The sequence below is a fragment of the Aulonocara sp. 'chitande type north' Nkhata Bay genome, linkage group LG23 (assembly GCF_057382095.1).
Source record: "Aulonocara sp. 'chitande type north' Nkhata Bay isolate Kocher_YH1m ecotype deep benthic linkage group LG23, A_spYH_male_GT1.1, whole genome shotgun sequence".
Lineage (NCBI taxonomy): Eukaryota > Metazoa > Chordata > Actinopteri > Cichliformes > Cichlidae > Aulonocara > Aulonocara sp. 'chitande type north' Nkhata Bay.
In genome coordinates this window covers 26,857,304-26,882,610 of record NC_141365.1, presented here as the reverse complement: position 1 = coordinate 26,882,610, position 25,307 = coordinate 26,857,304, and the positions used below count along the sequence as shown (strand labels likewise).

Below are 25,307 nucleotides of genomic sequence, written 5' to 3'. Positions count from 1 at the left end.
GAATATCCCACTTTCTGCGGCTGCCGCATCAAGCCGTGCGCGCTCACGACGCGTCAGACAGGAAGAGCTGGCAAAATAAAAGCGTCGTTCTGTTTGAGTTGCTTTAAGCTCTCTTTATGGCAGTTTAATGTATGTAGTGAACGTTTAATAGAGTTTTTTTATTTACTTATTTATTTCGTTTTTACTTTCATTTAATTTAATTTTTCTGCATTTTTCCATAGTTTTGCAAAACTACAGACACTGTCTGTGCTTAAAGTCAAACAGTCTGAACACTTTGTGCAGTTTCTCTGTGACTGTTAAACGTCTGAGTTATTGATGATTGAACATTCAAAAAGTTCTATTTTCAGTAAAATAGTTTAAAATAGGAATCTGGTTCCCTGTTACGTCCGCCATGGAGGGTCACTGATGTGATTGACGTTTTAGTCAAGCAGAGGAACCCCTGCACTCACGTTCACTGGTCATTTGCATACATTATCTTTAATCCAGTTTAATCCCTGAGATGTCTTAATAGAAGAATAACTGCGATTTCAACAGTACGTCTCAGTTTTTCCACCAGATAAAGAAATGCTGTAAATGAACCAATCTGAAGAGAACACGTTAGTGCTTCTTCTTCTTCTTCTTCTTTCTTTTTTAGGGCTCACAACAGCTTCTCCTGTCATCGTTTATAACTCACAGAGCCATTAATCATAAAACATCCAACATTTTTGCAGCTCTTATTTAAACGTGTTCTTTCTTTCTTTTCTTTTCCCGCCCACTTTTCCTCCATTCAGAAGTGCGCCCGCACCTTCACCCAGTACCTTGTGTTTTAATTTTTTTTTTTTTTTTTTTGCGTAAACGCAGGCGGAAGCGCAGGATCGCACTACCACGTCTGACTTGACGGTGCGGAAGGGGGAGTGGAGAGACGCTGGGAGAGGACTCAAACACTCACTCACATACACTCACACACACACACACGCATTCATCATCCTCGCACATACACACACACTCACACACACTCACTCACACACACTTTGGAGGAGGAAGAAGACGCACCGAAAGACGCACGAAGGTCAGCGGCTTTTTTACTCATATTCTGCGGTTTTTTCCCCTCCTTTCTCTTAACGGCAGTCGAGAGAGAAAAGTTTCCAGAAACAGAGAGGAGAGGAGAGTGGCTCGGTCTGAGCACGCAAACACAAGCAGGCGCGCTTCTTTTTGTCTGTGTGCGCCTTGGAGATAATTCTTGTCTTATTCGTCTTTTGAATTTAGATTTTTTTTCCTCTCTTTTGAATTTTACGCACTTCGCTGCTGCTGCGGGACCTCTCCTTTGCGGGTTTCTTTGTGCGCAAATTGACACTCAGGAGTGGTAGTGTGAAAAGAAGAAGAAGGAGGAGGAGAAGGAGAAAAGGGAAGACGAGGAACCGGACCAGGGCGGACCAGAGGGGGGCAAAAACTCACCAGGTAGGCTCAATTAAAGACGGTGACCGTGCATGTAACCTGCTGCTGCTAATAATAATAATAATAATGGTGATTGGAAATGTTTTGCAAAGACACATTTTATGATTTTTATTTTTTATTTTCTTGGAAATGCTTGCAGACATTACTGCATGTGCTTTAAAGTCAGCTTAAAAATTCTATGAGGGGACGTAAAAACAGCTCTAAAGTCATTTTTACGCGCTGTAGCAAAACTATCCGCCTGTGTTATTGCACTGTAGGGATAATAATATCCACATGAGCGGGAGGTAAACACAAACCAAAGCGCTAGTCCATTAGAAACCGTTTATTTATTTTTTTAAAAACGGGATGGGAATGCCTCTAAATAAACATTTATATCCAAATTTCTAGCATCCTATGCAGGGTGGGTTGGTTTGCGGAGAGTGTCACGAGAGTGTCAACGGACAAGTTGCTACAGGAATATTTGAGGAAAGAGCGAGAGGATCTCCGATGTATTGTGCGTCATTTTGTGCCGTTTTTAGCTGCTTCATCACTGGAGCGAATGCCGGGTTTGAGTGGCTCTTTTTTCACAAAGGGTTGGAGTAACATCCCAGACAGTCTGGCAGATGAGCTGATGGTTTCCAGGCCGCTCGGGTGATGATATCAAACAGTAGTTCTGGGAATTTCCTCCTGAATCACAGTGAAATCAAAGGATTTCTCAGCTCGCTGAGGGAGGACTGCTGCTTCTGCGTGGCACTTCACCTGGAAATCCACTCATCATGAATGCGTGTACATGTGTTTTGTGTGTGTGTGCCATTGTGGCAGCGCACGCCTCGTTTCTCCAGGTGAAAAGATCCAACTGGCAAAACTCGCTTTTGTGGAGCAGGACTTCACTTAAGATTCTGCCATTCACACACACGCATTCATCATCCTCGCGCACACAGACGCACACACACACACGCCTGCTGTGATGAAACTAGAGTAAGATGGCTGGGAGTGTTTGTGCAGATGGTTGAAAGAATTGACAACAAGTGGAACTGAAGCGGAGTGAATGAATTCAGTGTTTCTATTTGTAGGCACACAGCAGTGTAGAGGGACAGATAACCTTCTGCTGCTGAAAACACTTATTGAACAAGAAAACTCCTCTAATCATTTCATTGTTAGTTCATCTGGTGGTTATTCTCTTTTTTCTGAAAGGAGGCACGCTTCGTATTCATTTTACTATCTTACATCACCGAGAAAACCCCAAAGAAATCATCCTATACTGTTCAACTTTTACAGCTTTTGCTGCATTTAAGTCACAGCAGCTTAATGCCAAGGAACAGATGAGTAAAACACCTGAGTATATGATGATCTAGCAGGGTTGGGTCTTTTCACAGTCAATTTTATTTGTTTTTTGCCACTTTTTCCAACCTATCAGTCTAACAATAAAGCATCTGTGGGGCTAAGATGGTGGTAAATACCCATCTTAGGTTGGCGAGTGCCTCCTGAGCATCTGAAGGAGGATGAGTGGTTTTATCATTAATGCTAAAATGATAGGAGAGGCGTTCGTGTTCATCAGAAAATGAAACTTAATTTATATGTTAGTTATGTGGGGTGTGCAACATGCTTAACAGTGGACCTGAAAAATAATAACAATAATGAGTTTATCCTCAAATATTCCATTTCCTAAACCAACATTTAGAGAAAAAAAGCATGTGTATGTGGGGGTTAATGGGGTCAATTCTAAAGGCTCAAAATGTGGGTTCATTCTATCCCAGAAACATAATGATCATATCAGAAATACGTAGACATGCAAATAGAGGCTATTTTCAGAAGTAAGTGAGCCCATGACCTTTACTCAACAAAATGACCTCAACACATGAGAGCAGCTCAGCCTATATGCTTGTGAAGTAAATTATTTTAAATGCAAAAAAGGGGGGAACCCATGGGAACAAATGAGTGTGGCGTGTTGCAAAAATAATGCAAGCCTGGACAACGTTTATTTAGTAAAGCCCTGAAAACTCGAGACAGCCCCTAATAAATCTGATGTTGCTAGCCATTTCTGGGTAAAAACGCTCCTTCAGGAGGAATCCCTTAGGTTTCTCCCTGGGTTGGGAATCGCATCTGTAACCGGAAGGTCGCCGGTTCGATCCCTGGGCTCTCTGTCCTGGTCGTTGTGTCCCTGGGCAAGACACTTTACCCTACTTGCCTACTGGTGTTGGCCAGAGGGGCCGATGGCGCGATATGGCAGCCTCGCTTCTGTCAGTCTGCCCCAGGGCAGCTGTGGCTACAACTGTAGCTGCCTCCACCAGTGTGTGAATGTGAGAGTGAATGAATAGTGGTATTGTAAAGCGCTTTGGGTGCCTTGAAAAGCGCTATATAAATCCAATCCATTATTATTATTATTATTGTTAAAAGGGAGTTTTTCCTCCCCACTGTCGCCAAGTGCTTGCTCATAGGGAGTTGTCCGATTCTTGGAGTTTCTCTCCGTTATTGTAGGGTCTTTACAATACAATGGTGTGATTTGGCTTTAAAATTGACTTGAACTGAAATTAACAAACACTGGAACATTCAGAGTTAAATGAGCAGTGTGGCTTTTTTAACCGGGCGTACATTCGAGTTTAACGTCGTTGCATGCAAACAAACACAGAAAGCTAAACACCAGCAATGTTTTCAGGGTTAGGGTTTTTTTGTTCTACCTGGTGGGTGGCTACAGAGGTATGGTTAGGCTAATATAAGCACAGATAGATGTAGGACAAGGGTCAAATTGGTAAATTCCCAGTTCATAGCCTAGAGCATGTCTGAGATTATCCATTTGCAACTGGAGGGTCATCATTAATGAGTTGCTGCATGGTTTCAGGTTAATCAATTTGAAAAAATCTTGAACAGAACAGAGAGGCCGACATTTACTAAAAAACACATGAATAAACTGGTACATGTATCAGCAAATCACATGCGGACAGCGGGATGTTGCTACAGTGCTTCTTCTGGCCTAATGCCTGATTGGTTGGTCACAGTCACATGGTGAGAATTTGCTCCTCAGAAAACTTTGCTTTAGGCCAAGTGGGCAGTGCTACACAACTGTAACCACATTACAGTTACTAATCAAACAGTTATGGTAAGTTCCTCAGTTATCTGCATGAGAGGCAGATAGAAAAAAAGGTGTCGAGCATGCCGTTTTCCCTAGACGAACTCCCGAACCAAGCAGCCAGAGCTGTATTTTCAAAAGTACGGCACGCAGCATCGTAGCCGCCCTTTTCTGCTTGTACCTCCTTCATTCGTAGAATCACTAAAGTGCTCTTTGGGCTGGTTTTCGGCTTTGTGTTCAGGATCAGGATGTAAGCTAGTTTAGGCTAGTTAACCGATGGCACATTTCCAAATAAGAGATAAAAGAAGACACAAAATCAGCAACTGGGAATGAATAACTTCAGAGACTAGTCTACGATTAAGGTTGGGTTTTGTTTTGGGTAAAGAAATTGGATGTTGTTACCTTTCAGTCAAAGAGGATTTTCTGTTTTCCAGAAAGGCAAATATTTCATAAAAGAGGTGAAGGCTCACTGAACACTATCCCTAGATGGGTGACCTGGGTGACCTGGTAGATGTTACAAGATAAAAATGGAAAGTAATGTGTAAAACCAAACTCTTTTGTTTGTTTTTTTTAAGTAGTGCCCATCGGACAGTCTGCCAACTTGTTTCTGGGAGCAGCGGGCAGTTTTTTCAGGGTTTCTATTCAAGATCCGGGCTAGGATTCCCAATCTATTAAGGCTTTTTAAAGAAGCTAATAATAACCTGATAGTAGGATGATTTTGAGACTGAGTTTGTGCTCACAGACTGTTCACCTGTTTGCAGCCAAATCCAGTTTTAATAGAACTCAGAATACAGGCGGAAACCAGAAAACTTCCAGAAGCAAAAATCCCTCGCCTACAGATTCACACACAGACGAGCAAAAGCTCTGAAGCGTCTGCAGGTTCAGAGTTGAATGAGCCAAATTACTCTAAAAATCTCAGGTTTTTATTGCACCTTTTCTCAGAGTACTAAATAATAACATTTCAAGAAAGAAAAAAACATCCTTATTCCAAGAATTAAATCAAATGTTGTGTGCAAGCTGCCAAATCAGGATGTTTTGAATCATAAATGAACCAAATCATTAAGATCAGTCATTTTTGCTGTTTTCATAAGATAAGAAGCTTGTGTAAGCGCTAAAACAAAAGCTCAAGAGTTCTTTGTGAACTCGAGCTTCATTTAGTTTCAGTTTTTGTCACATTTTGTTCACATTGAGCTTAAATAAACAAACCTTTTGTCATTGAAAGACTGGAAACAGTCACGTTTTCATGTGAAATTTTACTCTTGCTTTGACACAGTGATTGTTTTTTGCCGCGTCATTACTTTCTGTTAAAGCCGCCGTAGTTGTAAGGAAAGGCTAACGTAAACTCTTGAGGTGACATAAATGGAAAGCGAGCGCACTGAGAAGTTGTGCTCAGGAAACAACAAGCCTTTCTCGAGTTTCACATCACACGTTATATCCACATTTTTTAAAAGTTTTATAGTGAATGTGATGCAGACCTGTGAACTTAAATTACCTGTTATTACCGCCTGTAATCGTTCCTCCTTTTCCAACCGTCACTCCAGGAAAGACTATTTTTATTTTTTGGTTAAATGGAGAGATTTCTACAATCAGAAAGCACGTTGACCTGTTTGCAGCTGGAAGAAACAAGAAAAAAAAGGAGGCATCTTTCCTCTAGTCTAGACATGTTTACAGGTTTGCTGAGGGACACTGTTATTATTCAGTTGGTCATTTGTGTAGATGCTACAAAAGTTGTTATTCTAAACAGAATTTGTGAGTTTAAGATAAGAACGTGGAGTGGAAGTTTCAAAAGTTGTCTGATTCCGTTTTTAAAAAAATTATTATTTTTTTCCATTTATTGGGTTGTTTGCCTAAAACTCGTTTTTATAGAAGGAAACTGAGTTAGAGGAGCTCTTCTGGAGGTCACCTTGAGTGCCAGTGATCTCTGATATCTGTGTAGACTGAATAAATCCACGTATTTTAAAGAGGATGGTTTCAGTTTTCTGTCTTAGGCAGCTTTTGTCTTTCTCCCTGCTCACTCGACGCCTGCCTGCCTGGCTCCCTGGGCTGAGGCTCTCAGAGCCTATTCTGGGCGAGGCGAGCCCACCACCTACACATCCTGCAGGGGTGGAGAGAGGCATGTGGTCCTCCCAGTAACCCAGGCTCGCTGACTGCCACTCCTCTGTTAGCTGTAGGCCTCCGCAGAGCCTCACATGCACACAGGGAGAGTCGAAAAACAAGCCAGTTTCTGAGCTTCTCTCCTGTTTTCTCTGAGTTTGAGATGGCAAGTGACGAGATTCAATCATTTCTTTAAAATTAAAGGCCAAGCGAGCGTCGTCCTCAAAGGACGGCGAGTGGGCCCGCAGAAGACGTTTATTCACAGGGATTCACAGATGTTTGTAGACCCACATTTAGAGCTAAAGCAGCAATTTAAAAATGACATTTTTTGTACATTTTATTACTGTAATAACAAGTTTGAGAACAGAGTTTGCAAAGTGCTTTGGCAGGCGAGCTCAGAGGGCAAATTAGAATAGAAAAAACAACTAAAGTTAAGAAAAAGTTGGTTTTTTTTAAATAAAAACTACAAAACAAGAACTTAAAATGTCTGTAATAAATAACAATAAAAGATTAAAATAACAGTAAAATTAAAAAGACAGTAAACTGACAGTAAAAAAAAAACGTCACTTAAACAGCCCTGTAAAAATGTGTTATAACACTTACACAGTTGTGTGCACAATTCCTGTTTTCCCAGTTTTTAAAGCTATATCCATGTGATTTATAGCTTTCAGACGGAGAAAACAAACCACTGTTGTGTGTATATATGTGTATACACAAGAAAGCAAAGGGCATGACAGGATTGTAATTGTTGACAGGATTGTAATTGCAATAAATAATGCAATGCAATAAGTACTTTGTTGCAACGTATATATTTCTTGTACCTTCTCAGTGCAGATATTGTATGCTGGATGGGCAGGTTGTAGCAACCTACCTGTGATGTGTCTGATTTATTAGTATGCTAGACCATATCCAGGTATGATCACCAACATGTGCACCGTGTTTTCTCCACACTCATTTGATCAAGTTCAAATTTCCTCCACGCACTGGAGTTAAATCTTACACGTGTTCCAGTAAAGATTTCCATCTATCTACATGTGTTGTATGAATGCTACATACAAGAGTTATCTGCTCGTGCATTGGTCTGTAGATTCAAGTCTCCACTTTGGAGCAGGAGAAGGACTCACCGGAGGATCAGAGGCTGAAAACAGCCAATATTTCAGTGTGATGTCTCCCTGAATTTTAATTGTAAACCACACAGGGATCGAATATAGAGAAGCCAGGATTGGGTTGATGCAGTGCTATCAACTAAAACCAATAATAATGTTCATTCAAGCAAAATATGGCACAGAAGCTCAAGGATATTTGGAAAAAAAAAACACTAAATGAGCTGCCCGCACCCGCATCTGCTGTTAATTATGATTTTACCTTGTTTTTTGATTGTGTTTTGGATGTTTAGTAAGTAAATTTCAGTTGTAGGTTTTAGTAGTTTTACTGGACTACTGTTGTTCATAATTATTATTTCACTTCATTTCAGCCCTTTTCTTTGGTTTTAACGTTTACTTCTTTATTTGAGACACTTGGATCGACGTAGGTTAGTTAAAGCAGGGCAAAGCGAAAGCTGTTTGTGGTTTCTGGCGGAAAAGTGGAGGCAGATTTCACCTATCCACGCACCTGTGGACTCCTGATAAACAGGAACCCTGCACATGCCAAGGATAACAAGTGCAGTCCAAATATAATTCCTGTGCATTGTTCTTAGAAATGTGTCTCCATGTCGGCTCACAGCAGCTAATTCAGATGAGCAATGGAGCCTCCAGTGAAAACAGTAAAAACTGCATATTTATTTTTACATTTCTTTTTTTCATCTTCACATTCTTCAGCTGTGAAGATTCAAGTGAAAAACTTGACTTCCGTTTTTTGTCTCCAAGGTCAAAAGTCCTCATGCTCTCTTTTCAGTTTTAGTGTCTGCTCATTGAGAGAAATTCACATGTTCCTGCTTTGTTGAGATTGACTGCTGATGATCTTAACAAAGCACTGAGTTAGTGTCATGTGAGCGCATCATTTTTTCCCCCTTTCTGTTTTCTCCTTAAAGGGCAAATTGGTGTTTCTCACCATTTGGCACTCAGCAGGAGGATTTCAGTCAGAACGTGACTGATTTGACATTTCTACATCTGAAGCATTTCAACGACTCGATCTTAGAGAACTACCACAATCTGTTATTGTTATCTTATGGAAGATTAAGATTAAGGAAGATTGTCTAAAATTGCCAAAAGTAAAAATAAATGGGGGGATTGTATTTCAGTGGTTATTTACAGTTTTCAACAACAATTAGAGAATGCTTTTAAAAAATTAAACAAACAAATAAAGCAGAAAAAACACAAATTATTGACTGTAAAATTGCAGGGTGTAGCTTTAGCTTATTATACCCACACATTTTACAGAGTATAATCTAAATGGTGGCACTTTTATAACTAAATTTCACCAGAAACAAAAAAGAAAGAAAATATTAATTTGTATTAATCCCTCTGTTTATATATTATTTTTCACTATTTGTTTTTCTATTGTTTTTTATTTATTTCTTTTTATTTATTTCTTTTTAATTTTGACAGTGTCAGTCCTCCGTACAACTGAACCAATTAGTAATAATATGTAAATAATACAGTATAAAAATCATCACAAATAACATATTTAATTGCTGATATTTATTTATTATTATTTGGATCAATGCCTCAATCGTTATTAGTTTTGCAATATTTATGTGGCACCTTCAATTTGGAGGTGGGGGGGTAGATTTGGCACTTTTGGCCCTCCACACATTCATCTTCCCACTATATTAATAGGTTATAATAACTGTTCATCCAATCGTGGTATTTTTTTTTTTCAGATCAATATCTCATGTGTGACTGTTTGTTAGCTTAGCTTAGTGCCTGAGTGACCTTTGGCCTTCTGTTTGTCGTCTCTTAGGTATGGCAGCGGTGTTGCCGAGAACCCTGGGTGAGCTGCAGCTCTACAGGATCCTGCAGCGGGCAAACTTGCTCTACTACTACGAGGCCTTCATCCAGCAGGGCGGTGACGACGTGCAGCAGCTCTGCGAGGCCGGCGAGGAGGAGTTCTTGGAGATCATGGCCCTCGTCGGCATGGCCAGCAAGCCGCTGCACGTGCGCCGCCTGCAGAAGGCACTGCGAGACTGGGTCACCAACCCCGCCATCTTTAACCAGCCCCTCACCTCGCTGCCCGTGTGCAGCATCCCCGTGTACAAACTGCCCGAGGGCTCACCCACGCTGCTCAGCGCTCAGGACCGCGCCAGTACCGCCAGCGTCAAGATGCCCAAAGCCATCGCCGCCGCCTGCTCTGACCCGGGGAAGCTGGACGTGGCAAGGGACAAAGTGTCGGCCGGATCACCACTGCAGGGCAGCAGCGAGGTGAGGTTCTGGTCGGGCCACAGCAATGATAGCGAGCACAGCCTGTCTCCGTCAGACCTCGGCTCCCCATCTTCGCCCAGAGAGGCTTTAGAAGCTCTGGACGCAGCCGCTGTCCAGTCGGTCATGGAGTGTGTGGACAGAATGGCGCCTGGCCTCCCAAAGGCGGACCTGGCTGAGGTAAAAGAGCAGCTGAAGAACAACAAGAAGCTAGGAAAGATGATCGGACACATCTTTGAAATGAGCGATGATGATCCGCGAAGGGAGGAGGAGATCCGGAAGTACAGCGCCATCTATGGACGCTTTGACTCCAAGAGGAGGGACGGCAAGCACCTGACGCTTCACGAAGTGGGTGAATGCATATTTTTCTGGTTAATGTTGTCCTGTGGGGGTCTTCCTGTGTAACCTGATTTATCTGTACATGTGTGTCCCACAGCTGACGGTGAACGAAGCGGCGGCACAGCTCTGCATGAGGGACATGGCTCTGTTGACACGCCGCGACGAGCTGTTCGGACTCGCCCGGCAGATTTCCAGGGAGGTCACCTACAAATACACCTACCGCACCAGCAAGTAAGAGCCCCTTTTCCTTACTGAAGCCGACTTCAGATTTAAGTTGTTTGGTTTTAAAGCTAAAATGAGCCGACAGTGTTTGGACTACACATGTGACCATCTGTCTAAGCCCATCATGAATCACGTGTTCACATTTCTTAGCGTTTGTGATGCTTTCATTTTTAAAAAGCTTTCCCCAGGTAAATTGTCAGCTCAGCGAATTCTCGGCATAAAAACTGGATGTCAGTGGTTGCAATGGAACTGACATGTGTGCATTATGACTTTTCTCTGCAGGTCTCGCTGTGGAGACCGAGACGAGCCGTCACCTAAAAGAATTAAAACAGAGGTATGGTCAGATTTTTTTCAATTTGCGTCTTGATTTCAACATTTGTCAAATATTTTTGGGCTTTACTGAGATGTCTCTATTTCCTTTAAACTATCAAGAGACTGTCCTAACTCTGGAGTGTTCCTCCAAGCTAAAAAAGCTTCTCAGACTCTCCATGGTGTTCATTAGTTTTCCTTGTTCGATTTTAAAATTTACTGATATCCAAAAATCACTATCTGACATGATTTTAATATTTAAAAGGTGCTTCATACTGTAATTTAAACACCCTAAAATATTACAGAAGAACCAGAAAGAACCTCAGCTATCACATAATCCAATATTAGTAGCACTTGGCGACTGTGGGGAGGAAGAACCACCCTTTAACAGGAAGAGGCAATGAGAAATTCAGGAAAGATCTATTTTTTTTGTTGGAATAAAAGGTTTTAACTTGTTTTGTCCTAACTGATTGCAACCTGAATAGCTTCTGAACAGTTTCTGGACCCCTCAGGGGTTGTCTTCTACCAAACAGTCATTTTAAAATGAGAAAGTAATCCCTACGAAATGTTTCCTATTCATTAAATTCACCAGTTTATTTGAAAACATGATGACCGGAACTGCCTTGCTGGCTAATTTTCAGTATTTACAATGTGTGAAATGTAAAGATGTGGCCAGCTGGAGCTCCTCTGCAAGACTTTTTCAGGAACATTAAGGGCGAATCAGCATCACCATTGAATAGAGTACAAAGGACTCTCAGTGCTCCTCTCCTGACACAGTTGACTGAGAGAGTTGTCTTTGAATAGCTCCTCTCAGCGTGTAGACCTCTGATCGAAAACATGTGGCGGACGCACACTCGGCTGGGACCTCAGAGCTGCAGATAAGCCGACACCTGCTCACAAAAACTACTCTGAGCTCTTAAAGATGGGGGAATTTCTGCAGAAATCCACAGTGAGAAAAAATTCCCCCGAGTCTGTTAATAAACAAATCAAAGGAATTTGTATTGTGTAAGCTTTGATAAACCCAATAACCAAAATAAGTAGCAAGAAATAGCAGCAATACTAGTTCTTCTTTTAAATAAATAAGCTTTATTAGTGTGTTATTAATTAGTTTTTAAATTGTAACGTGAAAGAAAATAGTTGCAATTATTTATATGTTGACAAAATAAGTTCAAACTAATTAATAACAGAGTAAAACGCTTCTTAGCGACTTTATTCATTTTAATAAAATCTGCCTCCAGAAATGATATTTCTTATTTTAATTGTTTAATTGTTCTTTTCTATTAAAATGTTCTCTATATTGCCTGGAGTTTTCATTAATATTATCATTTTTAAAACCAGAACAAGCCTTGAACAGCGTCAGTGTATTTTGTGCAAATTTAACCTCTAAAAATTCTTATAAATTTGTCTTTGACCTGCTGCTCTGTTGCTCTGCTGTATACAGTTTCATGTGCTCAGTGAAGGGTGAAACATAAAACTAACCATTAAATGTTATTTAAAAAATATCAGCCACAAATTGGATGTCAGTTCAAAAAAACACCTTCGTGCTTTGAAAATATTCCCCTAAGGTAGCTTTGCATGAATCACAGTTTAAAATAATCCATCTTTATATCATACTGAGCCTCGTTGATTTAGCTCCTCCCCCTTCAAGCCAACTTTCTTTTGATTGGCTACCACTCCCAAACAGAAGATTTAAAAAGCAGGTGGGTGGAGCATATAAGGAATTCCCTCTTACTGACATCATAAAAACCCATGAGTAGAAAAAACTGTTTGTGTGTTTGGAGCAGCTTTTAAAGAGTTCGGCTCATGGGGATTACCTGCACATACACTGACCTCATTATACTTTACCTGTGTGACTGACACTTCACCAAGATGTTAGCTGTCAGTTGCAGGGTTGAGATTTGTAGTTTCATACTAAAACACCATATTTTCTTGACTACTGAGAGAAACTCAATTTCTTCTTGGCTCTGAGAACCAACCAGAACCTTCAAATGAATCTTAAAGAAACAATAAAATGGAAACCCAAAACATGTATACGTGTTTGTCTGTCACACCAACAGGAGAACTTCTTCGACATCCAGGAGGCGCTGCAGGCCATCCACATGCGACAGGAGATGCTGAGGGAGCAACTGGCGTGCGCCAAGTCGAAAGGAGAGGAAACCGTTGGACGAAATCTGCAGGTAGCCATAACAAACACTTGCCATCTCAATTCCAGAGAAGCAGCTGTTATTTTGAAGCCTAAAGAGTTTATAAAAAAGTGGCTAAATCTACTGCAGTGGTGATCATTCAAAAAGGCTGTTTCCTAAGAGCAGACGTCAGCACTTTGTATTTCTTTTCCTCATTTGGATGTCTTTTGAGGTTGATCGCCCAGAGTTGTCTTATTGGAACGACTGTCGTTCCTCACCATGTCGCCAGATGTTTGAGGCAGTCCTAGTTAGACTCTTCACTGGTTTCCACGCCGCTGCTGCTGCTGTTCATAATTAGAGCCGGAGTGTAGGAGGACAGCTTTATGATCACTCATTAGCCAGAAAACATTTCAGCGCCTGCTCCCTATGTGAACACATGTGGCCTAACGTATATGTACTCCAGCTGATCACTCAGTGTTTGTTACACCCGTCACGCTGATGTGATTTCCACAAACAGCATTCAGGAGAAGAAGAGATTTCACGGTTGTGTTCGCACGGCAGGCCTCTCTGAACTGCTGCTTGTCTCTCCGTGCATGGACGTGTCCTGCAGTAATTTAAAGTGACAGAGATGTGCCGACTGACAGCAACCACGCTGCGCTGTTGTTTGTCAGACTTCACTTCGCTGAAGCTCATTTAAGGAGGTCATTTTCCTGCTTTCAAGCTCTTTCCCCGGGTTGGTTTAACGCACCCAAGAGGCAGATGCAGGGGGCAAAAGTTCACCCTCAGTCAGGTCACTCGGATTTAGGTCAAACCTCAAAGCAGTTCAGATATATCGCACATGCCGTTTACCTTACAGGTCTGAACCCTCACACGGGTGGATGACAGGATTAAAAAAGGATCTAGAAATCTTCATCGTGCTTCATAGTCATCCTCTAGGTATTATCTATTATAAATGAAGCAAAAAAAAAACTCAGAAAGCGTTTTCTCTCTTTTCTACTTAACCTGCATGTTAAATAAGTACAATATCAGAAACTAGAAGGTAATAACTTTGAAATTAAGACACTGCATTTATCAAAAAGAATAAAATTCAGCAAAAATCGGTGGATTTTAAAGGATTTATTCATATGTATCAATTAATCTGTGTATGAAGGTAAAACTGGTTTAACCTCAGATGCTTCTTCGTGCTCTCACAGCTTGTTTAGCAATTATATGCAGAGGTGTAGCTAAAGAGGGGGAGCTGGGGTGGCCTTGGTGCCCACCTATAATTATACCAGAGCAACCATGTGTGGAAGTTACAGCGATTGTAGGTGTTGATTCTCTTTTTAAGGAAAATCTGTGTTGTCCTCCTTACAAAATATTACAAATGTCAAGTCACATAATAATGTGCAATGAAAGCAAATTTGAAACAACAAAAAAAAAAAAGGTTTTTTAAGTTGAGAAGAATAAATGAGTTCGTTTTGCCTGTCGTTCGCGACTCCCTATGTGTGAGATGTTTTCTTAACTTCTACCACTCAGTAAACTAAAACACTGGGTTAGCTCGCCGTTAAATCTCATGCTTCAGGCGAGCCGCTATATTGTTAGAGGGCAGCGATGTCTCCTGATGCACATTTATGAAGGCAGTAAGTTTATCCACGACTAAATAGTTTTAACTGGTTTGTTTTTTATTTCCCACGGAGCCTCCCCACCTCCACCGACTGGTTTTTGTGCCTGGAGAAAATCCTGGAAACGCCCGTGTGTGTGACCATGACCTTTTCCCCAACGGTCTGAGTGTCACTGTATTTACTTGAGTCATTATTTCTGTAGTTGGTATTAGCAATAACTGAAGGTCAAATTTATAGTGAAAAATTCCTGCCATTATGCGTTAACTCCTACTTTAATGAAGATTTAAACTTAAACTGATACTTTGATTATATTTTAAAATGTAAAAAGGCTAATTATGTTTAATTATGAAAGGTCTAAAATTTAAGAATGAGGCCCAAATCTATTGGATTTAACACTGTTTCTTTTTTGTTTTAGAGATTACTTGTAATCCTAATCCAACAGTTACAAGTAATTTGCACTTAAAATGTCCTTTATTTCTTAAAGGTGCATTGAATTCCTCTTTTGTTTATTTTATAACATTGGAACAAAGTCCACATTGTGGTTGGTACTTGATTAAAAGTTTCTTTGAAGATTTTTAAACCAAGAACTGGATTTAAATTTTTTTGTTCTCACGTTCAAGGTCGTCTTTACGTGCACCTCTGGACCGTACTAGTTTGTATTTTTACCTGTTAAAGACCAGTAAAGCTCAGAATCCACTTTTTTATCTACCTATAATGTCTCAGCAGATCCATTTATCACAGTCTTACTGAGAGTCCACAGATGAAAGTCACATCTTCATATGAAAGCTTGTATTTTCTAACATCTAGCACAGGGGTCTCCAACTTCAATCCTCGATTGCTACTGTCCTGCAGCTTTTAGATGCATCCTTGTTCCAACACACCTGAATCACATGAATAGCTTGTTACCAGGCCTTTGCCAAACTTGATGGCATGCTGAAGAGGTAATTCCACCATCTGATTCAACTGTGTTGGAGTAAGGACAGTAGTAGAACAGTAGCTCTCGAGGACTGGAGTTGGAGACCCCTGATCGAGAGACTGCAGAAGATATTTTTACCCACAGTTCATATCTGACTGCTCTTTGTTTGTGTCCACCAGATGCAATTGGAGCGTCTGCTGGCGAGGCAGATGGAGATCCTGCAGGATGCCGCTGTCCAGGAACGACTCCAGGCTCTGGACTGGAGGATCCCCCCCGCCGCCTTAAAGTACCTCAACAATGCACAGAACACCAACGGAAACGCAGCCGTTGACGCCAGCAGAGACAGCCAAGGTAGGGCGGCCGTTAACAGAGGCGTGTTTCACCCCCACTGTTAGATATGTACTATTACAAAAACATAAGGAATGAATTCAAATGTGACATGGAAATGAGGCTACATTTTAAAAAGGGATGAAGATAAAAACCACCCACGGCCCTCATGAAATCCCGCCGTCTTTGATGCTTATCAGCGGAAACCTGAACTTATCAAAACATTTCTGGTCGCAACAGGCACACCTCCTCAGTAAGAGGTCATACTTGTCAGTACAGCCGATAACAACACAATTAAAATTACACAACAAAGGAATTTAAAAAGGTGGAGTCTTTTAAAATTTTTATGATGCCTCGCTTTGGTTTGTGCAAGGAGAAAATACTTTTGACTCCAAACCAGTCAATCCAACGTTTAAGGTGTGATCATAAAGTTAAAGGACTCTGGCATTTAAATGTTTCTGTGAAGTTTACCAAACATTTCTCTTGAAGCATATTATTATCTAGTAATAAATCTCCCAGGACGTGCGAAAGACGATCCTGACTGAATAATGAGGTTAGATGCAACTCTGAAAGCAAACTGAAACTCAGGAATATTAAAAAAAAGAGCCCCAAACCGCTTCCAGTAAACCATAAATCTGTTTTTCTGTCACATATTAGCGGAAGAAAAGCTTTTTTTATGCAAAACTGCCCATGACGGCTTCAGCAAAAGCATAAATCTCCACTCTGTTGCAGTATTTTTAGCACCTTTTGCTAGTTGTTGTTGGTCTTAATCACAGTTGGAAGCAAAAGGAGTAAATCTCAGAGTAAGTAACTTTGACCTGATTGTTTTTACCCCTTGCCATTCACTGGAAATGTTCTTTTTTTTTTAAATCTATGGCTGCATCCACTAAAAGAAGATCCAGCCAAAAACAAACCTTTAATATAAAAACACCCAGAACTGATTTCCAGTAAATTAAAAACTCTATATTTGTTTGGCTTTTTCAAGTATTTTTAGTATCTTTTGTTGGTTGTGGCTGGCTCACTGGTGCCCCCTGTGTCTAATCAAGAGAAAACACCTAGTGTTTTTTTTTCCTTGCTTTTTTCCTTTGTAGCTTCCTTGGTAGTTTATATGTTTAGTGTATGATAATCTCCAATAAATGGAGACTATGCTGGGCATTTTTTCTGTCTATGAGCTAAAAAATATAATTTAATAATATACTAATAGTTTAATAACATGTTAAGTCACTCACATCTGTTTTCAGCAAAACATAAACCTCATATTTGTGTGGCGTGTTCGAGTCTTTTTAGATTCCTGCGCGATTGTTATAGTTGGCTCAATGTTGCCCCCTGTGTCCAGTTAAAAGAAAGCACCCAGCACGTCTTTCCTTGGTAATTTTAATATTTTCGTTTTGAAACACAACTGAACAAAAGTTGCCTGGCTAATTTTCAGATTTTTAAAACTGATAACAGTGTAGTGATTTAATATGTGATATTCAGGTTTTTGCTCTTATCGACTTTGCATGGATCAGCTGTTGTGTTTGTTGCAATCCAAGCACATGCTTACCCTAAGTTGCACCGGACCTCTGGTGGACAAACTGTGCAAAATCAACACTCAAAAAAATGGTTTAAGTGGGTTTCTGTCGTCTCGTCTTTTTATATTTTTAAAGTTTCTGGTCACATCACCAAATATATAATATAAATCAGTCCGTTTTTTTTGTTAAACATCTCAGGAGTTGAACCCGGCCGCTCTCAGTCATATGGCATGTGGTCATCCGCTCAACGCACTGAGCTAAACTGGCGCCCAGTCAGTTTTTTGTGATTAATGAGCAGAGATCAAAAAGCTTGAGTCTAGAAAAACATATCCCTTTTTTGGCTTGTCTAAGCATTATTAGCATCTTTTCTTGTTTTTGTTTTGTTTTAGTGACTCACTGCTGCCCCTTGTGTCCAGTCAAGAGAAAACACCCAGCTGGGGTTTTGTTTTTGAGCCAAATCTTTGCTCTTTGTTGGTCTTTAAGCTGAATAGAGGCCGACATTCTTGGAGTGCACCAAGTAATTTGCAGACATGCTTCATGTCATAAATGTCACAGGATGCGTGGATGGAAACAACACCTATAGGTGCTGATTTTCCACACCCGGCCGCCGTGGCAGCTGTCACCTTTTATTTTGTATTTTTTCTTCATCTCCATTTGCTCCCACTCCGATTTCTCAAACAGAGAGGTGGGGGGGGGGGGGGGGGGTGCATCATTATTCAGGATCTTACTTCTCCTCCGGGCCTCATCTCATCTCATTTTTATCCTTTTCCTCCCTCACCCACTCCCGACAGCTCATTATATCGCTGTTCCCACAAATCCCACAATGCACCTGTAATTATCACGCCCACACCTGTTTACCTCCAGCCAGTTGCCTGGAGGGGGGCGTCTCTATCTCTCTCTCGCTGTTTACTTCTCTCTCTCTCTCCTCCCCCTCTTCTTCTCTGCTCTCCTTTCTTATTTTCTTCTTCTTCCCCCCTTCTGTCATTTTTCTTCTCCTGCAGGTTTCCTTTTTATTCTCTCGTTCTCTGCCCCTTTATGTTTTATTCCACTGGGATAAAACCCTGAAATTTAACAACAAACTGCTCAGTAGAAGCACCTCTTCTTTTGCATTTTTTAAAATGAAAAACAATAAGAAATGTTGAGTGTTAATGCTGGGAATTTTAAACAGCGTGGATGCTGAGATAGTTTTTAAAAAGTTGGCTTTCAATAAAACAGTTGATTTATCTGTAGAGGCTTAAGGATTAAATCATGGGGTACATGCAGAGTCCATCCTGGCTTTCCATCATTTGAGATTTGACTGCAGCTCTTTTAATTTCATCATCTTCCTACACAATAATTTAATGGCACCCAGCTCCTTAAATTTCCATAAGAGCAATAGAGACTTGTATGGCCAATAAGGCAAGTCTGTTTCACCTAATTTGAAAAGAAGAAAGAAAATAACTGCAGCTTCTGACCGTTTGAGCTAAAACATCTGGATATTTTTAGATATTTTGCAGATTTTCTGGAAGGTTAGATGAAACATGGCATCCTTGCAAAGTCAGGCTAAAAGCAACACTTGGAGCAGCTGCTGGTCTGCGAAATATACTTTTTCTAGCAGAGCTAAAATAACCAAAACTAGGAAGTCTGTATGTCATGTCATGTTATAATAGCAGACCTCATTATAAGGGTATAATTAACCTCAGTCTACTGCATATTTATTTGGTAATCAAACAGTGATGTTATATTAATCAATTAGTTAATTTTAGTAAATGACTTTGTTAGAGTCACTGCATTACACTGTTTGTACAAACTCAGCATTGTACAAATAGTGTATAAAGTACATTTGGTTGCTTAACAAAGCTTTTATTGTGAAACATTTTCGGAAACATGCATTCATTTTCTTAACAGCTTATTTAATTTGGGGTCTCATGATCAGGGGGTACAGCCGTCACAGGCCGAGAGGCGGACATCCTCAACATGCTGAAGAAATAAATGTCAGACTTACTTTTTTTTAAGAAACATGACAAAAAGAGAGAGAAATGACACATACAGAGAAGTGAGGAAGACAATCAGACAGGCAGAGATGGAGATTTATGATGATGAACATTTAATGATCCTGTCAGGTAGCTTACAGTTTACTCTAATGTACTGTGATTACATCAAACACCACTGTTTATAATGTCTCTGGATAAACTATTTAAACCTGAATATGTTAGTTGTAACAGCAAATGTATTATTTTACACACTATGTGTGACACCGCCTTAAAAATGAAAGTGAAAAGCTGCAGTGTCACTGTCCTCTAAGTTTATGCAGTGCCTTTTTTATACAGTCATCGGAGATTACACAGACAGTGTAAACACTTCATATGAAGTCCAGCTGAACAGGCTCAGACAGAAGTAAATCTTTACGACGCCTCGCTTACCTTCTTCTTATTAAAGCTCGTCTACCCTCCAAAGAAAAGAAAAGGACCTTTATATCTATTTCAGCTTAATTGAATAATTTTATCCCAAAAACAGAACTCTATCTCCTTTTTTGGAAAAAGTGCATGGAAACTTTAGAAAGCAGGAAATATATGAAAGGCCATATCTTTTAGTACAGCACATGTTGTGTGATTGAAAGCTGCACTATTAGCAAATAGCTACAAAAATGACAAAGTCATCTGGCTCTAATGTCACATTTCTTTGTATTGTGTGTAAAATTCATACCTTATACATGATAAAATATCAGCAAAACAATCCCAAGACAGGAGGCTAATGTGCATATAAACAACTAAATAACAGCTGCATTGGGCACGAGCAGTCGAATGTGGTGGAAAATACTGTCACAGCTTCCCCTCATCCACCCTTTTCTCCTCCGTCTTTGTTTCTTTTTTGTCTCTCAGGGGGAATAAAAGGCAAACATGAGGGATCAGCAGCTTAACACACACACAAACACACTCATTTTGTTGCCACTGGGAATATTGAACATGTAAAACAAAGCTGGTGTTACATCAAACATCTGGGCTGATGTTGACTTCTATCCCAGTGGATTTACTTTAGCTTAATCTCAGAGATAGTAGGTGAAATTTTCATTTTGTACTGGGCTGTTGCTTACTGAATATTTTTTATGTCACTATTGGTTGTTATTCCCTGAAATTCCTGGTGAAAATAGTGGCGAAGAGGGCAGTTATAAAAAACTGTTTAAGGTACTTTAAAGGTTCTTTAGCTCACTTTTCTTTGAGAAACTGATTGGGAAAGCTAACTGTTTTTGCCTTTATTTTTTACTTTTTCCAGATGAACGACCAATAAACTTGCGGGTGGTAAGTCAGAACATGCAGGAAGGCGACCTCCCACTGGGCAAGCAGCTAGCCAATGAACTGAAGCGCCATCACAACCACATCAACAGCAACAACAGCAACACAGATGAGACCAAAACACCAGCAATAGGTTAGTGATGGCGACTAACCTGAAATGATATTCATACAAAAAATGTAATGATTTTTCAAATGAGCAGGAAGTTAAAAGGCTGTGCCTTACTCAAAGACACTTTGGACAAGATTTAAGCTCATGGAAGGATACATACAACAAAAGTGTTTTACAGTAACCGCTCTGCAGGACTTGTTTGTTATTATGAAGCTCTTTGCTGATGACATTCTCCTTTTTCCTTCAGAAAATGGAACGTCACAGCGGGCGTCCACGAACGCAGAGAAGAAGACCATCAAGTCAGAGCCTGAAGACTCCACATAGTGCCTCCCGCCTCACCATTCGACCCCCCCCCCCCCCCCCCCACTTCATTCTACTCACACTTGACAGTATGCAGTTACTATCCATCAATAGATACTAAGCAAGCACAGACACAGTAGAGCCTTAACAACCAATGTTGCCTCATGAATAGCATTTATTTTTCTTTGATTTAGTATGTTTGTTTCTTTGTTTTCAAAGGTATCTGCCAAAGCACCTAAAGAGCATTTTGAGAAGTTCTTCAGTGCTCTCTGGTCTTTGTCTGTTGATTAGTTGTACACATTAGATGTACCTGTAATTTAAGAGTAATCTGTTGCAGACATTTGTGTCCTCTTTACCTCTGCCTTGGTGTTGGTTTTCCTGCTTTTTTTGGACAGCCAGAGTGCAGGCTGTGATGCTGGGGCTGAATCTTAACTCACGCGTAGATTCAAAGATGGGGGAAAAAGCTAATTTCTGGAAAACTTTTGCCATGGTGCTGTAAGTTTAGCTTCTTGATAACACTTTATATTTCCCAAATCTGAAAGAGAATGTTATCAGATTTGGCATTTATTTATTAAATATTTAACAACCATGTTTTTGAAAACTTTCTATAGTCTAAATGAATTGGAAAAGACATTCGTGGTCCCCAGAGGACGAATCTCAGGCCTTGTTCAGGCTGCTAGCTCAAATCTGTTCAGAATTTGGAAAATAAAAACTCATGAAATTTGATTATTCCAAACAGGGCCACACCCCATTTGGAGGTTCCTTAAAATGAGGGATTTAAGTAGACTTTCAAAAGCTAATTTTGGGCTAATCTCACCTCATTGTTGTTAACGCTTTATAAAAGTAATATTTAAAGGCGATGACATCTGTGCCAAAACTCAGGATAAATAGCTAAATATTTTATGTGTCGTGTCTGAGTATTTTATTCAGTATATGTAGGAATCGGAATTTCAGTGAGTCAGTCAGTTACCTACTTTGGTCAATATCTCTGGACTAGCATCAAATTTTGACATTCATACTCCCCAGAAGATGAATAAGGGGGCACATCTACACAGCTAGTTAATTTTTTTGACATTTGCAGTTTAGTTTTTAGAAAGTCTGACTAGCAACAAGAGAAGAAAAAAAAGAAGAAACACCACGCTTCTATTCAGCCGGCAGATCTATGTTCCTGCCCTCACCTATGTTCTGGTGAGGGCCAAAGGAGCTCAATCAATTGGAGGGAGCTCAGAGTAGCGAAAAGAGCGAATTGAGCTGGTTCATTTGACCTGGATAGCTCTTGGACTTCTAGGTAAAGTGTTTTAGGCACATCCTCCTGGAATGAAGCCCTGGGTTAGACCCAGGTCATGCTGAAGAGATTTTATCTCTTGACATTTGCAGTCTGAATAAAGTAAAAAAAAAGCTCTATAACAAGGAGATAAAGTAGCACAAATTTTGAGACAAACGTTTTTGTTGTTCATGACATAAATTACACTTAGCTCCTTCCCATCACGTTCAGCTGCTTTTGTATTTAGTGCTTTTTAGCAAGATGGTGGCTTAATGTCACTGTGACCACTTTAGTTGCTAATACTAGCATTTAGCTCAAAGCAACACACATACAGGGTGTCTCTAAATCAGTGTAATACTAAACAGAAGCTAACAAGACATCCATAAACCTTCTAAAGTCTAAAAATGACCAAACATGAAAACATAACTTTTTTTTATTGTAAAATATGTTAAAGTAGCATTTTAAGATAAAAGTGATAAAGGTAGATTTTTTTTCATGACTTTAGAAGCAAAGCTTAACTTTTTAGAATAACAAGAAGTTGTTTTTTTTTTAAAATGTATTTATTTTTTTTATTTTAGCTGCGTTTAGCTTGTGTCATCTTTTGAGCCTCCGTCACTCTCCCAATCCTAACGTAGGTGTCTGCATACTGTAACTTGAAACAAAGGTGTAAGTACTGTAGGGAGACTGAGTTAAGATACAGCCCCTGTAGCAGTTCCTATTTGTTTATTGTGTTTTTCATTTTTTTATCGTTCACTTCAAATTGGGAAACTGGCGAGGTGGGATTAATCCTCCCTGCCTCGCTCTTGTCTTGTGTATATTTATGGGATGGGAGGTAATTTAAAAAGAGGATGTACAAGAGCTGTTGTGGAGTAGCACCAGGGGACCTCTGTCATCCGTCTTGGCAGAATGGCTGGGCTGGCATGCCAGAGGCCGAGCTAATTGGTTCATTTCACTTTGTAATTTAGCAAAACACTGCTGTTGAACCAAAACCACGCATCTGCAAACAGGGAGTATTTCAGGAATAAAAAGATGCCTGTGAGGTTTTTTAGAACAGATCCAACAAGCTCCCAGCAGCCCCATGGGTTAAGGAAAAATTTTCTGAAGACAGAATTAAAATCTTGCAGGTTTGCAGGTTTTGTTTTTTTATTTTAATTTCAACAGCAGCTGGGGGGGAAGGAAAACTCCTGTTTGCTGCTGCTGTGCGTGGAGCAGCAGCCTGGGTCTGTAAATAGTACCGTGATAACAAATAGTGCTAGCCTAATCTCTCAAACCAGGGTTTTTCCTTTGTCGAGTGTAACTCTGCTGTAGATTTTGGTGTCAATACAATGTTTATGTATGTAGAGCAAAAACATTTAAAAACAAAGAAAAAGAAATCTTTTAAGTGTCACTGAGGAAAAAAAATACAACCACGTGAACCTGTGTGGTATATAAAAAACATGCTTTACATGATGATAATGTTGTTAGCCTTAGCTCTTAACAGTGTTTAATCCACCTGTGATGGCCATCGGTGCATATTTCAAATGTGTTTTTGCTGTTTAGAGGTAGATACATAACAATTAAGTGTTCGCTGTGTTTTTACGTGTTCGCCACATTGTGTAAATATGTCTGTTTGGTCCGAGATGATGATGATGATGACGTCCAGACAGTTTTTGGTCAGACTCTTACCCTGCCCCCCTCTACAGATAGTTTTAGTCTCACTCGGCGTAACGACAGGCCAATGCAATATTTATGTAAGTAATAAGTCTATTTGCATTTATATGGATTCATCTTTTTTGTGCTCAGTAACTGTATGTCTGTCATCAGGGTGGGAAATGTTTGTGTTGTCTCGCTTTTAGTGCACAGAGCACCATGTTTGTATTTAAAGACATCATTCTCCTTTCACAAAAACTCCATGAGGTGGTTTTGTTTTAACTAGCAAAGACTTGGGCTTGTAAAAAAAAAAATTATATATATATATACATATATATATCGCTTGGGAATTTTTTGTTTTATTTTGTTTTTTCCCAGCCCGATCGGCTCAAACACTGGCCTGGTTGGCGTGACTGTCGCATGTCTGAGCTGCCGTCTCACTGATCACCCTTCTCCTCACTGTTTATTGTAAAGTGATAGATTAGGCTTCACCTAGTTATGCACCTGTTTTTTAAACACTAATATATTTTATTTGTTATACAGCACATAAACATTAAACTTTATTTTTTTGAACTCTATTGTGTGGCGAGTTCTGTGATCAATGTCGTCCAAATCCGGTTTGAACCTGATCGTGAAAGGTATGCCTGCATCTGTGGGATGGTCCTGGGACTTCACTATTATAACTGATCGTCTGCCCATTTGCCAGAGACTTGCTGAATTCCCTTGAAAAAAAAAACTGATGTTGGCCCAAAACTTGAGCTTATTGTCAGCCATAATACTCAAAGTATATCACAATGCCTCCGTTACTTGTTGCGCCTGAAATACTGCTGACCTTTAAAATTAAATAAAATTTTTACTATTATTTTTGAAAGGTTCTTATTGTTTATTGCAATGTTTGAAAATAGTTTAAAAGGTTCTAAAATTAGTTCAAGGTAACAGCTTCCATGTGGTGCGTTGAAGCGATATCAACTGTTGTTAAAAAAGGGCAAGGCTGCAATTTCATGCAATACCACTCAGAACCACAAGGCAGTGCGATGAGTCACGGGGTCAGCACCAGAGCAACTCACTTTGGTTCTTTCATTTAAATAAAAACATAAAAGAACAAGAACAACAAAAAAAATAGTAGAGATGAATGCTGCCACTTTTATATCCTTCACCAGCCCACTTAAAAACCCCAAAATCCCATGGGCCCCACCAAATCTTCACCACCCAACAGGGAGTCCCGGCCTACACTTTTGGAATCACTGCGCTAAGATACTGTTTATCCAAAAATTAATTTAAGCTTGGGTACTATAGTGCAGTCGAGTTTGAGTTTTTAACACTTTCATTACCAAATCGTATCACTTGGTTTGATATTTTTAGTTCCAAAAGTGGATCAGAATTCAGTTCAGGGAGCACAGTGACCTGTTTGGCCGGTCCATAACAAGTAACTCATTAAGAACACATCCTTATTTA

General features: G+C 40.0%; 1 protein-coding gene across 2 annotated transcripts; it reads left to right on the top strand.

The window, feature by feature from the left end:
- The first annotated feature begins 884 nt into the window (after positions 1 to 884).
- Positions 885 to 24,430, top strand: LOC147302004 (NGFI-A-binding protein 1-like). 2 transcript variants are annotated; one of them, XM_086283485.1, is made up of 9 exons: positions 887 to 1,048; positions 1,338 to 1,437; positions 9,476 to 10,278; positions 10,367 to 10,500; positions 10,774 to 10,825; positions 12,858 to 12,977; positions 15,620 to 15,791; positions 20,531 to 20,683; positions 20,907 to 24,430. In XM_086283485.1, the coding sequence occupies exons 3-9, from the start codon at positions 9,478 to 9,480 to the stop codon at positions 20,981 to 20,983; spliced, it is 1,509 nt and encodes a 502-aa protein (XP_086139611.1). In that variant the 5' UTR covers positions 887 to 1,048; positions 1,338 to 1,437; positions 9,476 to 9,477; the 3' UTR covers positions 20,984 to 24,430. The 2 variants fall into 2 exon arrangements, with proteins under 2 accessions (XP_086139610.1, XP_086139611.1); XM_086283484.1 differs by having other exon boundaries at positions 885 to 1,437.
- Positions 24,431 to 25,307: the final 877 nt, after the last annotated feature.

Bases quoted from the DNA above. Each gene is read 5' to 3' on its own strand.
- LOC147302004 (XM_086283484.1), top strand. From the start codon at position 9,478: ATGGCAGCGGTGTTGCCGAGAACCCTGGGTGAGCTGCAGCTCTACAGG. The intron at 10,826-12,857 runs GTATGGTCAGAT...TCACACCAACAG, and splicing joins CTAAAAGAATTAAAACAGAG to GAGAACTTCTTCGACATCCA. The intron at 12,978-15,619 runs GTAGCCATAACA...TGTGTCCACCAG, and splicing joins CCGTTGGACGAAATCTGCAG to ATGCAATTGGAGCGTCTGCT.